The sequence below is a fragment of the Staurois parvus genome, unplaced genomic scaffold (genome assembly GCF_062004578.1).
Source record: "Staurois parvus isolate SC_StPar_1 unplaced genomic scaffold, SC_StPar_1.0 ptg000900l, whole genome shotgun sequence".
NCBI classification, from domain to species: domain Eukaryota; kingdom Metazoa; phylum Chordata; class Amphibia; order Anura; family Ranidae; genus Staurois; species Staurois parvus.
Genome location: NW_028318696.1, coordinates 987,332 through 1,002,422, shown reverse-complemented (window position 1 = coordinate 1,002,422; position 15,091 = coordinate 987,332). Strand labels below are relative to the sequence as shown.

At 42.9% G+C, this 15,091-nt stretch overlaps 1 protein-coding gene across 6 annotated transcripts in view; it reads right to left on the bottom strand.

Annotated features, from left to right (window-relative positions):
* Positions 1-15,091, bottom strand: part of DNM2 (dynamin 2) — a 244,936-nt gene that overhangs the window by 69,755 nt on the left and 160,090 nt on the right. For 2 of the 6 annotated variants that reach the window (XM_089656333.1, XM_089656336.1), the window contains exons 12-15: positions 14,419-14,489; positions 12,654-12,680; positions 10,581-10,632; positions 9,714-9,725 (exon numbers count right to left, since the gene is read on the bottom strand). In XM_089656333.1, coding sequence (XP_089512459.1) covers positions 9,714-9,725; positions 10,581-10,632; positions 12,654-12,680; positions 14,419-14,489 — 162 coding nt within the window. The remainder of the gene's footprint in view (positions 1-9,713; positions 9,726-10,580; positions 10,633-12,653; positions 12,681-14,418; positions 14,490-15,091) is intronic. The other 4 variants (XM_089656338.1, XM_089656335.1, XM_089656334.1 and 1 more) reach the window with 3 other exon arrangements.

Sequence of the window (15,091 nt, the reverse complement as noted above, 5' to 3'; positions counted from 1 at the left end):
GGGGGGATTGGGGGAATCCTTCCAGTTTCCTATACTTGGAATATGTACTGCCGACAGAGACAGAACTTGCTGTTCTGCCCCAAACAGAATGTGGTTCACCTTTTCCTGAACCACATGACTCCTGGTGCTGCCCTTGTGGTTGATATAAGCCACTGCTGTGACATTGTCAGACTAAACCCTGATCACAAACCTGTGAAACGGATTCACCCAATAATCCAGAGCAAAGCATACTGCCTGAAGTTCCAAGACATTGATGGGCAATACTCCCTCTTGTGGAGACAAAGTCCCCTGAACTGTAGCTACCTTTAAACCAGCCCCCCAACCAGAGAGATTGGCATCGATAGTTACCATCTTCCACATTACTGGAAGTAAAATGACCCCTTCTTCAAATACTAAACAACCACCAATTCAGACTCTGCAATACCCCGGGGACAAAGCCCTTTGGCAATTCAATGCTTGGATCTTCATGGTCCAGACAGATAGGGTGTTCCTCTACAAAAGACCTGGAGTGGAACCGCACAAAGGAAACCACTTCAATGTAGATACAATTTCCTCATGCAGAGATGAACTGAATACTTTGTTTATATTTCACTTTAAACTTGAAACGGACTGCTCCCTGAGCAAAAGTACATTAAGGTATTATGATATTGACACCACCCTGTGTCCTCTGGAAGCTTTTCAGACACTTGGCGGCCTATGGCAAGCCCAAGGGGCAGTGCCGCAAAACAAAAAACAGGTGATTCTTTATTACAAAATTGGCACACGAAGATATGCGTCATTAAGAACTATGGACACCCGAAATCTCTCTCTTGCAGAGAAGCCACCACTTAGCAGACCAATCCCAATCGAAACAGTAGAACATCTACTGCCTTGAGATCGAAGATAGATCTCACACCCGTTTGGTTTTGAGCCTGTCGAGTGTCTCGATTCACCTCAGAGACTGCCCTAGCATCCTCTGCCTGAGATACTTCTCAAAACACAGCCGTCTCAACACTCTGGAGGGGAAAAGCTTACAACACCTGGTATTTCCAGGTGTAACATTTTTCAAAGAAACACTGCAAATGTAAACTTAGCATTCCCACCGCAGGACTCAATCATAACAGGAGTCCAACCTTCACCCATCACGGTGGGTTTTGTCATGCAGATCTTCAAGGACTCGTTCCTCTTTGAACTGGGGCCACTGCCTCGGACCTGTACAGTACCTGGCTGGAAAACACCTTGGTAAGTATTTTACTGCACAGGGTTCCATTGCACAAGGTCCAGCGCCATAAGGCTGCATTAAAGGCAAAACTCCTAGGGTTCTTCTCCTCAACCAGCGAGGCTCGGGTATCATCCATTTTGGCTAACAGCTTTCCGAACGAATCCGATTAAAATCCCTGATTCTCAAAAGGAACCAATCTGGATCATCAGGTATGCTCCAAGAGCACATGCAACACTTCAGTGACCATCCACCTTACAGACACTGGAGGAAAAAAAAAACGAAGTACTTCCTGTGTAGGAGGGGTTATATAGGGGAGAACTCCCTTTGCGATTGGTCAGCCAGTGTATAGTCACCTATAGGTGGCATATAACCCACACTGTCATGAATAGCCTGCTCTATGTACCGTGATGTACAATAAAGTCTTTTTACAATTTGACTTTTCAGTTAGTTCAATCCCTTTTTTGGCCCATTTTGCCTGAGAAAAAGAAGATGCCCAATTATGCACAGCTTGATATAGGGTGTTGATCTCCTTAGGCCACACTCTCCCTCATTACACAAATACATATCACGTGATATGCTTAAATCCAATAAGAATTCAAGTTTATACAGCATGGAGTTGGACAATATGCATAAAAATGATGATTTGGTCAAAATACTCACTTGCTTAATAATTGTGCACACAGTGTAGATGTGCAAAGGTAGCAGAGACAAATCCCAACAGACTAAAGGCTGAAATTAAAGCAAAAGGTGGTTCAACAAAATACTGACACAAGGGTTGATCCTTTGTCCAACTCAATGATTCTGTTTTTGAATTATTTTTTTCCTGACACATTGGTGTGATATTTTTCACCTAAATGTTATAGGTTACACCGAGTAAATTCAGCTGGATAAAACAAAAACTGTGTCAATCTTCATTTCAAGCTGCAAGGCAACAAAAAGTCATTCTTTTCTATACCCACTGTATACATCCTTGGACAGGAAGGGTGATATCTCAGTCATCGCTGCAGCAATGACTAAGATATCATTTTTTTAGTGATGTTGATTTGCTATAACATTAAAGTGATCACAGTAGCAATAAAGCCGCACAATCACTTTTACAGGAGGTGGAACGGGCTCCTCCTGTCCTGCTGCTGCTGCCTTCCCAGGGCTTTTCTGTCTGATCAGAGAACCCGGGAACAATGATCGGGTCGCAATAGAAGTGCTTGCCCTTCTTCTCTGACAGAAACTAGAAGAGACAAGGATTTTAGTCTGTTGACAAGCCGTCACCAGCTTGTACATGCATCTAATCAAACCGATCTCAGGCTGACTGGATGCTTTGGAGGCCAGGGGAGAAATCGGGGCTGTAAAAAGACCCCAGATCTCTACATAAAGAGGACCTGTCACGGCCCATGCTATCGCACGGGATGTTGTTCAAACATGTGGCATATTACAGTTTGAGAAACGCAGACTTCCCTAGCTCTATACTTGTTCCATGTCAGTGACTCAAGTCCTGAAGTCACTGGATCAACATGACAAGGAGAGCTCAACAATGGAAACACATTTCTCTCAAGAAAGGTTGTCTTTGTCAGCAGAAAAGCTTAGTGAAGAGAAGGGGCTATAGAAAATAAAAGGCATTTAGTATGGGATAGGAGTAAATGAAGACTTTTAACAGGAATGGAGCTGCAGGAATCCTGAAGAAGAAAACAGGGAAAAACATATTGAAGAGAAGAATGGTGAGGACACAAGATTCAATAATGTCTCACTTTCACTTCTGTGCCAATCCAATTTTTTTTAGCAGCTTGATGTATGATTTAATGCATCTTCATGTGTTTTGTTAAAATACGTGTGATGTGTAAATGGGGCCTAAAGACAGGGACAGTCAGACACATTCCACAGCACATACACAACTTCTAAGCCAGCAGTCATCATCAATGCCAAGATAAATAAACATACTACACATGCTTAACAGCAGCACACTAAAAGCTGGCTGTAAATGGATCAAAATTTGGCTGGCTCAGCAGGAACCACCAGAATTTCGATCCATGCATTGGCACTGTGGTTGTACAGAAGTCACCTTACTTAACTTCTGTACAACCGCCCTGTCGGATTTTAGGCTAGACTGCAGTGCTGATAAGTGTACCCTGAGGGCACAGAAGTCTCCCTGCTCACACTAACCACATGCGTGTTAACAAGCATTGTGTTAAGGCAGCCCTTTGACACCAATGCACATTTTAAATGACACAGCATTTTTAAAGGGTTAGTTCACCGTTACCACCGTTGCTGGTAAGGGGAGCCTATAGATAAAAAGAAAACTGCAGTTTTGAACAAAATAATGCCCTTGCTACAGTTGTAGGCAATTTACATACCTCCTTAAGCTTGAGTGCAAATATCCCAGATATGGCATCATTGCATTCTGCCTTATTGCTAGGACATTGCTAAGGCACTCCCAGCTGATTCAGACATACGCTCTATCTCCGTCGCAGTAGCTCTGAGCTCAGTGATGCTGTGACGGAGGAGATAGTGGATCACATGTGTAGGGGTCTGAGCTCACTCCTGTGATAGCAATGAACAGTAACAGCTGGAAGTGTCTTAGCAGCAAGGCAGGGCGAGGTGATACCACCTATGTGATTTTTTTCAGCCAGGCTTTTGGAGGTATGTAAATGACCTACACCTATAGCAAGACTATTAGTCAACGCTGCACAGCTTTGTTTTTAGCTATAGATAGACTTACCTGCATAGGCAGTTTTTCAGTAAAGGTGAATTAACTCTTTAAACACATAGCCCAGCACGATGCAGAGATGTAAAACATTTGTGTGTTGTGGTAAACAGCACTGGGGATGGGGGGGAAAGTTGTTGTGGACTTAAATGAAAAATAAGGAAAGAGAGAGAGAGGCGCCTTCTAAGTGCAGTATAAAAAGATATTTAATAAGCCACAAATAGTAAAACTCACAATGTGGAAGTGATAAAAAAAAAAGCCCATCTGTATAGCAGTCATCCTAGTCCTGCAGATATCCGTGGGGTGCTAACCGCTGTAGATGGTGGAGGGGATCCCAAGCTGCTGTGGATGGTAAGGAGTCCCAGGCACCGTCGTTCGACCAGAATCGGAAGTACCTGTAACCAGCGTGAACCACAAGATGGGCGGAAGTGACGTCACACAGGAAGAGTTCGGCTGGCAGAAGGGAGGAAACAAGGCTACGCGCTCGGAGCTAACTGCTCCTTCTACTAGCCTAACAGTGTAATGTCTACATGTTCTGATTAAAGGGCGGAAGCATTTGGAGTAAAGAGCCCAGTGGACCATATAATTACAAAATAAAAATAAAATCACATATGTACACAAGACAAAATATGTCAATAGATTAGATTAAAATGGGCAAAAAAAGGTAAGAATTTCAAGGGAAGACTACAAGGCCCAGCGGACCATGGGTAAAAAATAAATAAAAAATAAATGAGCATGAGTAAATGCAAGGCACAAGTATGTATAGCATCATCAACTGAGGGGGGAAATGGTGTATTGCAAAAAAAAAAAAAAATAAAAAAAAGCCTTTTGTATTTATGGGACATTGGGTAAAGTGAAGAATATTACAGAATCAAGTGCAAGATTTATAGTAGGGTGTGGATCTCCATCTCCTCATTGAGTGCCCCTGGAGTAAGGGTCCCTACCGTATAAATCCAAAAGGTCTCGCGCTGGCATAAACGTTTAAAACGTTCTGCCATGGGGAGAGTCCTGGGAATGGATTAGATAATGCAAACTGACAGACCCACAGTGGAACCCTGTTGTGCCTCGAGAGTGTCTGGTAACACTATGTTGGTTGTTACCATCCTCTTTGGGGAGTCTGTGTTCGCCAAAACGCTTTCTCAGTGCTCTAATAGTTCTGCCTACATAAAACTGGCCACAAGGTCACGTAAGACAGTATACAACATAGTCAGATGAGCAGTTATGGAATTCTTTGATGGTATATGTCTTGCATTTGACTACAAAGTCTTTTAGCCAATGTGTAATAAAAGGACACGTATTGCGAGCCTTACGATATGAAATTTGGGGCTATAATGTGAGTGAGGTTTTTAGGAAAGAGTCCTCAAGCAGAATGGACCAATGTTGCTTGAAAACTTTTTCCATGTGTCTATATTGTACATGGTATTGTGTAGTAAATCTGATAGGTTGTGTTTGGTGGGTAGTTGTCTCAGATTTGTTTTGTTGGGAGCGATATTCAGCAAATGCCCTTTTCCAGAAATGTATCAGTGAAGTGAGCTCCATGTGACAAGTAATCCTCCTTACGGGTACAGTTGTTCCGCAAACTGCAGAACTGGCTCTTGGGGATGTTATTGATCCCTCTAGGGTGGTGGCAGCTCCTGTAGTGGAGGAAGGAATTACCCACTGTGGGTTTGGTGTAATTGCTCTTAACCTCATGATGTAATTCTAAATCAAGGAAGGCCAGAACATTGCGGTCATAAACAAGAGTGAAGGAGAGTCCCAGGATTTTGTTATTGCAGTGTTGGACAAAGATAAACAGTATGGTCAGGACCATCCCAAATGATGACCATCTCATCAATATATCTGCCATAGAAAATGATATTTCGTACAAAGGGATTGTTCTTCCATATTAGTGCCCCCATAGCTGTGCCATGGGTTTGAAGATAGAAGGTGCCATTAAATGAAAAATAATTATGTTTGAGACAAAAGGCAGTGACCTCCAATATGAAATTGGCATGTTTATTATTGCTGAGGGGATATTCCATTAGATAGTATTGGACGGCCCGTAAGCCCACCTCATGACGTACTGAAGTACAGTTGCAAGAAAAACTATGTGAACCCCTTGGGATTACATGGAGTTTTGCATGAATTGGGCATAAAATGTGCTCTGAACGTTATCTAAGGCACAATAGAAGAACACAGTCTGCTGAACATAATACTACACAAACAGATGTTGCCATGGTTTAATTGCACATAACATGTAAACATTCACAGTGCAGGGAGGAAAAAGTATGAGGCCCTAGCTTAATGACTTCTCCCAAAGCTAATTGGAGCCAGGAGTGAGCCAACCTTGACTCCAATCAGTGTGATGATATTGGATGTGTTGCTGACAACTGTCCTGCCCTTAAAAAACACACACCTGTTTTGGGTTTACTGGTTTCAAGAACCACTGTCTGATGTGAACCATGCCTCGCAGAAAAGAGCTCTCAGAAGACCTATGATAAAGAATTGTTGACTTGCATGAAGCTGGAAAGGGTTACAAAAGTATCTCCAAAAGCCTTGATGTTCATGTGTCCACGGTAAGACAGACTGTCTACAAATGGAGAAAGTTTAGCACTGTTGCTACTCTCCCTAGGCGTGGTCGTCCTGTAAAAATGACTGCAAGAGCACAGCGCAGAATGCTGCATGAGGTAAAGAAGAATCCCAGAGTGTCAGCTAAAGACCTACAGAAATCTCTGGTACATGCTAACATTTTTGTTGACACATCTACAATAAGGAAAACATTAAACAAGAATGGAGTACATGGGAGGACACCACGGAGGAAGCCATTGCTGTCCAAAAAGAATATTGCAGCACGTTTGAAGTTTGCAAAAGAGCACCTGGATGTTCCACAGCACTACTGGCAAAATATACTGTGGACAGATGAAACCAAGATTGAGTTGTTTGGGAAGAACACCCAACACTATGTGTGGAGAAAAAAAGGCACAGAACACCAACATCAAAACCTCATCCCCACTGTAAAACATGGCGGAGGGAGCTTCATGGTTTGGGGCTGCTTTGCTGCCTCAGGGTCTGGACGGATTGTTGTCATTGATGGGAAAATGAATTCCAGAGTTTATCAAGACATTTTGCAGGAAAACGTACGACCATCTGTCCGCCAACTGAAGCTCCGCAGAGGATGGGTGATGCAACAGGACAATGACCCAAAGCATACAAGTAATTCAACAAAACAATGGCTGCAACAGCACAGAATACGCCTTCTGGAGTGGCCCAGTCAGAGTCCTGACCTTAACCCGATTGAAATGCTGTGGCATGACCTTAAGAGAGCAATTCACACCAGACATCCCAAGAATATTGCTACACTGAAACAGTTTTGTGAAGAGGAGTGGTCCAAAATGACTCCAGATCGTTGTGCAGGTCTGATCTGCAACTACAGGAAACGTTTGGTTGAGGTTATTGCTGCCAAAGGAGGGTCAACCAGTTATTAAGTCCAAAGGTTCACATACTTTTTCCTCCCTGCACTGTGAATGTTTACATGTTATGTGCAATTAAACCATGGCAACATCTAATGTTTGTGTAGTATTATGTTCAGCAGACTGTGCTCTTCTATTGTTGTGACCTAGATGACGTTCAGAACACATTTTATGCCCAATTCATGCAAAACTCCACGTAATCCCAAGGGGTTCACATACTATTTCTTGCAACTGTATACAGGGAATTCACATTTAGGGAGAGCCATGAGTATGTGGTCTCCCAAGTATAGGATGCCAACATTTCTCTTAGATGTATACCGTCCCAGATGTAGATGGAAAAGCCACTGGATATACTATCCATGGCTGCAACAACGGGTCATCCTGGCGGGTTCAGTGGATCTTTATGCATCTTGGGTAGGTGATAAAAAATAAAGCATGTGAAAGAAAAAGAAAAAAAAAACTCTGATGAAGAATGAAGCTTCTGTTTTGGAGATAATATCTGATATTACTTTTGAAACTAGAGCTTGCGCCTCTACCCTAAATTACGGTAATGGATCGTGAGATAATTTTGAATGTGTGTTCTTATCGGAAAGCAATCTTAAAGCTTCGGAGATGTAATCCTCCCTATTTTGTATAATGACCCAAACCCTCCTTTGTCCGCAGACTTGATGATTATGTTATTATTGTGGGATAACGCCTCAAATGCTTTTAACTCTGAATTTGTGAGGTTAGTTTTTTTGGACCTGGAAGGGCTGTAGCACATTTCAATGAGGTCAGAATATACCACTTGGTAAAATGTTTGTGGATACGAACCGTTGTGAACACTATTAAAGTTGGATTTGGGCCTAAATGGAGTGTGCCTTGTAGGAGGAGAGGTGGGTGGGTGTTGTGTAAACCACAGAGTGGTATCATCAAGATCATTATCATAGAGTTCCTTTAGTATTTCTAAATCATCCTTATCAATCTGGTCTAGAGGCATAGTATCTACCGAGATGGATTGGCTGCTCAGGTCATCTGTTTGGCTGCTTTGATATTGTAGAATCTAGTAACTGTTAGGTCTCTAGTAAACTTGTTGAGATACTTAAATAGGGTAAAGGGGTTTGGTTGGGTGATAGGTGCAAAATTAAGCCCTTTGTGGAGTAGTGATGTTTTGCGATTGGATAGGACGTGGGAAGAGAGGTTGAAGATCTTTATAGTCTTCGAAACTTGCCCCTTCTCCCGTCTCCACCCTCTACCACGCCTTCTACCTCTGCTACGTGCTTTCTTTTGGCTATTGAGTTGGGGGGGGGGGGGGGGTCACCCCTAAACAATTTTATTAAGTGGAACCATTTTGTGTGGAGTGACCTATAGAATGAGTTCTGGTTGTGCATCTCTCTCCATCTATGAAAGTGTGTATAGATGGGTTGGGAATGGAATTGGATTTTTCCATAACAATGGCTGTAGACATTAAAGTACTGTTGCAAATGATAATAGGAGATAAAGGAACATTACTGTGGTGGTGGGAAATGGTAGAAACTGGTATGGTAACATCAGAGGGAACATGATTGGTATCGTTGATGGAGGAGGTGAGCGGTTTGGCAGAATGTTCCTTGTTGTTCTGATGTCTTTTTGGGGCATGTAGGATTACAGGTACTTCCGGTTCCAGTCAGAGGACGGTGCCTGGGACTCCTGACCATCCACAGCAGCTTGGCATTGCCTCCACCATCTACAGCGGTTAGCACCCCACCGGACGGACTCCTGCAGGACTAGGATCATGGCTATACTGATGGGCTTTTTTTTATCACTTCCACATTGTGAGCTTTACCATTTGTGGCTTATTAAATATCTTTTTATACTGCACTTAGAAGGCGCCTCTCTCTCTTTCCTTATTATGCATACAGAGTTGGCTCACTCTGGGATGGCTGCCACCAAACACGGTTACCAACTACAGACTTAATTGGGACTTATGGACTGGTTACAATATACATTACTGCGCTGATATTTCTTCTTTTTTTATCATTGTTGGACTTAAATTAAAGTCTGTTGTGCTGCTCAATCCAAGGGCATTGGATTGCCAATCAAAATAAATGGCACTTCAAAGTGCCATTACATGTCCAAGCTTTCCAAAGACATTCCAATGAGAAAGAACCCTGCAGGTCTAGGCCATCCCCAGCATATATTCTGACTATGAGTTAGTGAACACTTGTTTCATCATACTTACAGTGAAACTGCAAAACAAAACCCTTGATTTTGGATATAATAAGCCAACTAAACTGTGCAAGTATACATAAAAATACATATAATTACTTTTTTTACCCCCTACCCAATTTTACTAATAGTGGTTAACCTGTGGCCAAAGCATGGTTACTCACACGCAGCAAGTACTTACCAAAATCTCTCCCTGCGTTTGGTATAAGGAGCCGTGAGATTAGGAGGACGCAGGAGTATACAGTACAGGAACGAGGGTGAATTTTATGATAACAGAGTTATGGAGATAGAGAATGAAGAGTGTGGAGAGTAAACATAGAATGGAATAGCAGCAAAAAAGAAGAAAGGGAAAAAAATTACATGCAATTAATACACAGTTAATATTTAAATTCCCATTATACCAACAATTATTTTAAAAAGTCAGTAATAAAAAAATTAATATCAGTACATGCTAATTTTTTTATATTAAAAATGCACGGGCATGCTTGTGCAAAGAACACAGCAGTTTGGTGAGTTCGTCAGAGAACACGTGTGAGAGAGTCAGAGACAGGACAGAGCACGAGAGACGCAAGTGCATTGTGGGGGTTCCAGAGTCTTGCGATCCTTTGAGCTCTTGTGCAAGACAAAATGGCTTCCCAGAATACGTCCACAGACCTGAGAAATGTGGAATTCGACACAAATTCCTAAAAACAACTTGTTAGGTAGGGAAAAGACATACGATATTAAAGTGCCATCAGACCTAGCTGCTATTTGAGGCCTTATTTATTAAAAAAAAAAGTGTCTGAAGTTGGAGGTGTTCGTTTCTCCCATAGCAACCATACTGTCCTTCTGCAGCATGACAGAAGGAGGAAAAGGGAGGGGTTGGGGTTTTTAAAGAAAAAAGGACATGTCTTTATTCAGACGATGATGAAGAAAAAAAAAAAAGGTCTGAGAAATGGTGCAGTGAACGAAGTTGAAGCACTGAGGTGGAACCACCTGTGCCACATTCTTAATGTAGCACAAGCATAAGCTTGGCTGTGCAAGTGGCCCTGCTTGGTGTGCAGATTACCTGGTTGGGGACAGCCCTCTTCTTGTTGAGCTGCGTGCTTCTTTGTTGGGCACTAAAGAGAGAGAAAAAAAAAAATAAAGCAAAAAGACACGGTTACTATACTGTGAAGTACAATGGCTTAATGTGGCACTCCAGTTTTGTTAAATCAGGAAAAAAAAGGCCTTTTCCATATCAGCTAGTGGCATGCACTAATTTAATGATCTTTTCTGCCAGGATTCGGTGACAATTGTCCTATGTCTATGGATAGACCTCACATCCAGTTATTAACACGTTGTGTTCTTTTTTAATACTTTAACAGAAAATGTGTTGTGACTTTCTAATATAACAGAGATGCTGTGAATACACATTACACGTTTACATAAATTAGGTTCTAGGCTCAGTCTGGCCTCTTATCCACTCTGCGACTTGATTATGTAAACCATCTATTAGACTATTCTAAAAAAAAATGTAATTTCATAAGCTTTAAGGGGGCGTGGTTGGGGGCAGAGCTAGAGGTGGGGTTGGGGGTGGGCCAGGGGTGGGGTTGGGGGTGGGCCAGGGGTGGGGTTGGAGGCAGACCTGGGCAAGGTTGGGTGGGGCAACTGGTGGAGAGTAAGGTTTGTGCCTGGCTAGTAGGTCTAGACTCGAAATTTTAAGCCCTGGTGTACACTATTGGTGTATGTTATTTATCCCGTGGTAGGGATTGGGTTGATTATATGCATTTATTCATCACTTATATACTTATTGGGTCCAAGCTTAGGAACTTATGTGTGGATTCACATTTGTTCACTGTTTTTCACGTTTTACAAGAAGTGAACCTAACCCTTACTAGCTTAACCTTTCATTCCCAATTAAAGTCGCACACCTTTTTGCCCCTTTTTAGTCCTGTACACCTGCATGTGCAGGACTAATTTTGGTCAATTCTGTTACTTTGCCAATTGATTGTGGCTATTTTTTGCTTGGAAAGGAAACTCCTTAAAACACTCCTGTACTCTTTTACTGCCGGAGCCAAGTAATACCCCCCCTTTCACCAAGCCGAGCAAGAGCCATCCCTCTTCACCTAGCCCCACCCATCGCCAAGCAAGAGCCCCCCCCCCACTGGGCCCCCCCTCCACCGAGCAGAGCAAGGGCCCCACCCTCCTCCGGGCCAGCCAATAGCCACACCCTTCGCCGAGCCATAGCCACACCCTTCGCCGAGCCATAGCCACACCCTTCGCCGAGCCATAGCCACACCCTTCGCCGAGCCATAGCCACACCCTTCGCCGAGCCATAGCCACACCCTTCGCCGAGCCATAGCCACACCCTTCGCCGAGCCATAGCCACACCCTTCACCGAGCCATAGCCACACCCTTCACCGAGCCATAGCCACACCCTTCACCGAGCCGAGCAGTAGCCACACCCTTCCCCGAGCTGAGCAATAGCCACATCCTTCACCGAGCCGAGCAATAGCCACACACATGTATGGCAAAGGAAGAGGAAGGGTGAGTCTGATCAGGTCTGGAGAGGATTACCAAAAGTGCTAGTTCTGCACATTGGACAGCAGAGTCATATTTAGACAATGTACAACTGCTGTAACAGGAATGCAGAGCTGAGATCAAATATGGAGGTGGCTAGTGCAGGGGCTTATTTACTAAGATATCCATTTCTGTGGCTAAAATTGGGCTTTAATCTAGGTAAGCCCGAAAATGAAACCAACATTTGAAGTACTGGGCCGAAATATGCCTTTATGCAGCTCCACTGGATTTAATACTGTTAGGCATTGACCAATAACAAATATGCAAATCAGGAGATTTGGTTGATGCATGCAAATCCTGTAGCAGTGACTTAAAATTGAAATACTGGATGCTACAGGTTACCATACTTTGCATTGCTTTTTGTAATAAACCAAAATCAGTTATTAGTAACAAGCAGTTTGAAACACTTGATTAGCTTTAACATCTGCAAACAAGGGTATACAATGGATAAAGCTGTGATTTTTGTTTTATTTAAGATTTATAATTCTGCAACTAAACTAGCTAAGAAATCCAGGGTTGAAATAAGCAGTCAGATAGACTTTACATAGGCACACAAGCAGGAGACATGCAGAATACCCACCCTGGGATGTGCTGCTCGGTATAACAGCTGGCATGTGAAAGAATGGGGGAGCGAGCGATGATCGTGGAGGATGCAGAGAGAAAGAGTGCGGGTCATAAGTGACAGTGCGGAGAAAAACACAGGAGAGAAGTTACCGATAGAGAGACACACAGACAACAGTAAACTGCGGAGAACACTAGGCAACTTATGACAAGACCGAGTGAGCCAAAGCAAGCCTGGAGGTCACAAAATGAAGGATGGAAACATGGCGGAATATATGCTCGCTACAATCACTCTAACAGGAAAAAGAAGCTATGAAGCTACTAAAGACAAAACTATCCTATGGGGTTAGTTTCTGTATGACATTAGATCCACTTTACAGCCAAATTCTTACAGCAGACGTCAATTGACAGGAGAAAAATACAAACTATTCACATTTAAAAACATTTTTAAAAAGGCAGCATAAGTCTGTAAGAATGCAGCTTATCTGGCCTACAAAAAAAAAAAAAAAAAAAAAAAAAAAAAAAAAAAAAAAAAGACGGTCAGTCAATCTCCCAAGTGTTAGAAACAGTTACAGAAAGGACAGAAAAAAACAAAACAAAACCAAACCAAACAAAAAAAAAAACAAAAAAAAAAAAAAAACACACCCATGCCTAAAACCCTCCACACACTTTTTTTCTTAAAGCGGTAGTAAAGTCCCCTTTAGAACGTGTACAGTGACTATCTCCTAAACTTGCGGTGTTTAGGAGATATTCACGCTGAATTCAACCAATGACATCACTGGCGCCTGAAGGGATGGCATACCTGTGCCGTCCCCTCAGAGCTCTGTATCGTAAACCATGACTCCTGTGCGCATAAGTCATCATCACGGGTCAGCCATTCAAATGACCTGAGCCAGCGAACCCAGAATGAAGACCAGGGGAAGATGGAAGTGACCGCGCACCGCCGGAGGGCTTTCGCTCAAGGTCAGTATTTCATAGTGTGCGAATATCAGAAGCACACTAGCACATTATGCCATTGCCTTCAATAGGATTTTTCTTTTTTTTCCTTTAAATGGCTGCAGTTTACTACCGATTTAACCTTTTGTCTTGATATAGATCTATTTTTATCCCAGCATGTTTTAATTCACTTGGGCTTCTTTCAGACAGACAACAATGCTTACTGCCCTCTAAAAATGATTTGCAGCGTTTGACAGATATTCAGGAGAAGATCCTGCTCCCTCTTGAATGTCTATATTTCCCCCTTCAAACCCAAGGTAAATGTTGTCGGAAAAATAAATAAAAAAAAAAAAAAAAAAAAAAAAAGCACTGCTACCATGACCCAAGTGTTTGCCTTTCGGCTTCGGTGCTCTCCCATTGAACTCAATGGACAGGTTTGACAGGTGGCACTGCCTGCCCACTGAGATTGCAGCACTGCCCCCCTGAGCCTTATTCACACCCTAAATTGTAACAGCGTTTCTATAGCCAAACATAAGAAGTGAACACATGTCCAGGAAAGTTCCAAGGAAGCTCTAAGCACAAGCCGCCCTAGTGTGAATGATCCCAAAGCAATTAATTGCTCACTGCTTAAAAAGTTACTAAAGCACATTCTTTGAAGTATTTGGCAAGCTTTGCTACATAATCAGATGATAATGCACTAGAAAGATACTTTCACGGTATTTTAGTTTCTCTAATTATTACAAAACCGCTATGACGCAGGGTAAGAAGCCAACTCCATGCAGTCACCGTATTGCCAGGAGAGGACTATAACCTCGGGAGGACAGGAGAGCAGGTAAAGGAAGACTTACTTCGCAAATCCAATGAAATCCTCATGATTGGTGTTGATGTAAGATAGTTCAATGTCTATTAGTAGCAGTATCTGTGAACAGAAAAGACAGACGTGAGAAAGAACATGGATCTATTGTGCAGGTAGCCGGCAGTGTTTAAAGTGGCTATAAAGGCTTTTTTTTTTTTTTTTTAAAGGATCAGGTCCTCCTAACCCTCTTGTATTGAACTGTATTGTCTCCCATTATATTGTAAAGCACTGAGCAAACTGTTTTTGCTATATAAATCCTGTATAATTATAATACCTTTGTGCATTCCATGCATGAAGGTAAACCTGTGTGCTGCTCCCCCCTCGATCCAGCGATGTGCACAAAAGCCTTGGCTGTCCAAGGACTCCCTCTCCTCACTGGCTGAGACTGCAGCGGGAGCCACTGGCTCCCCCTGCTGTCAATCACAGCCAGTGAGCCAATGAGGTGAGGGGCAGAGCTGAGACACCGCTCTGTCTTATAGACACATAGCCGGGCTCGGGAGTGAGCAGGCACCAGTGCCCCCAAAGCAAGGGGCTTGCTATTGGGGGCACTGGTCAAGGGGGAGGAGCAAGGAGCTCCAGCGAGGGGACTCAAGAAGAGGAGGATCGGAACTGCTCTTTGCAAAACCACTGCACAGAGCAAGCAACTATGACAGGTTTTTTTAATG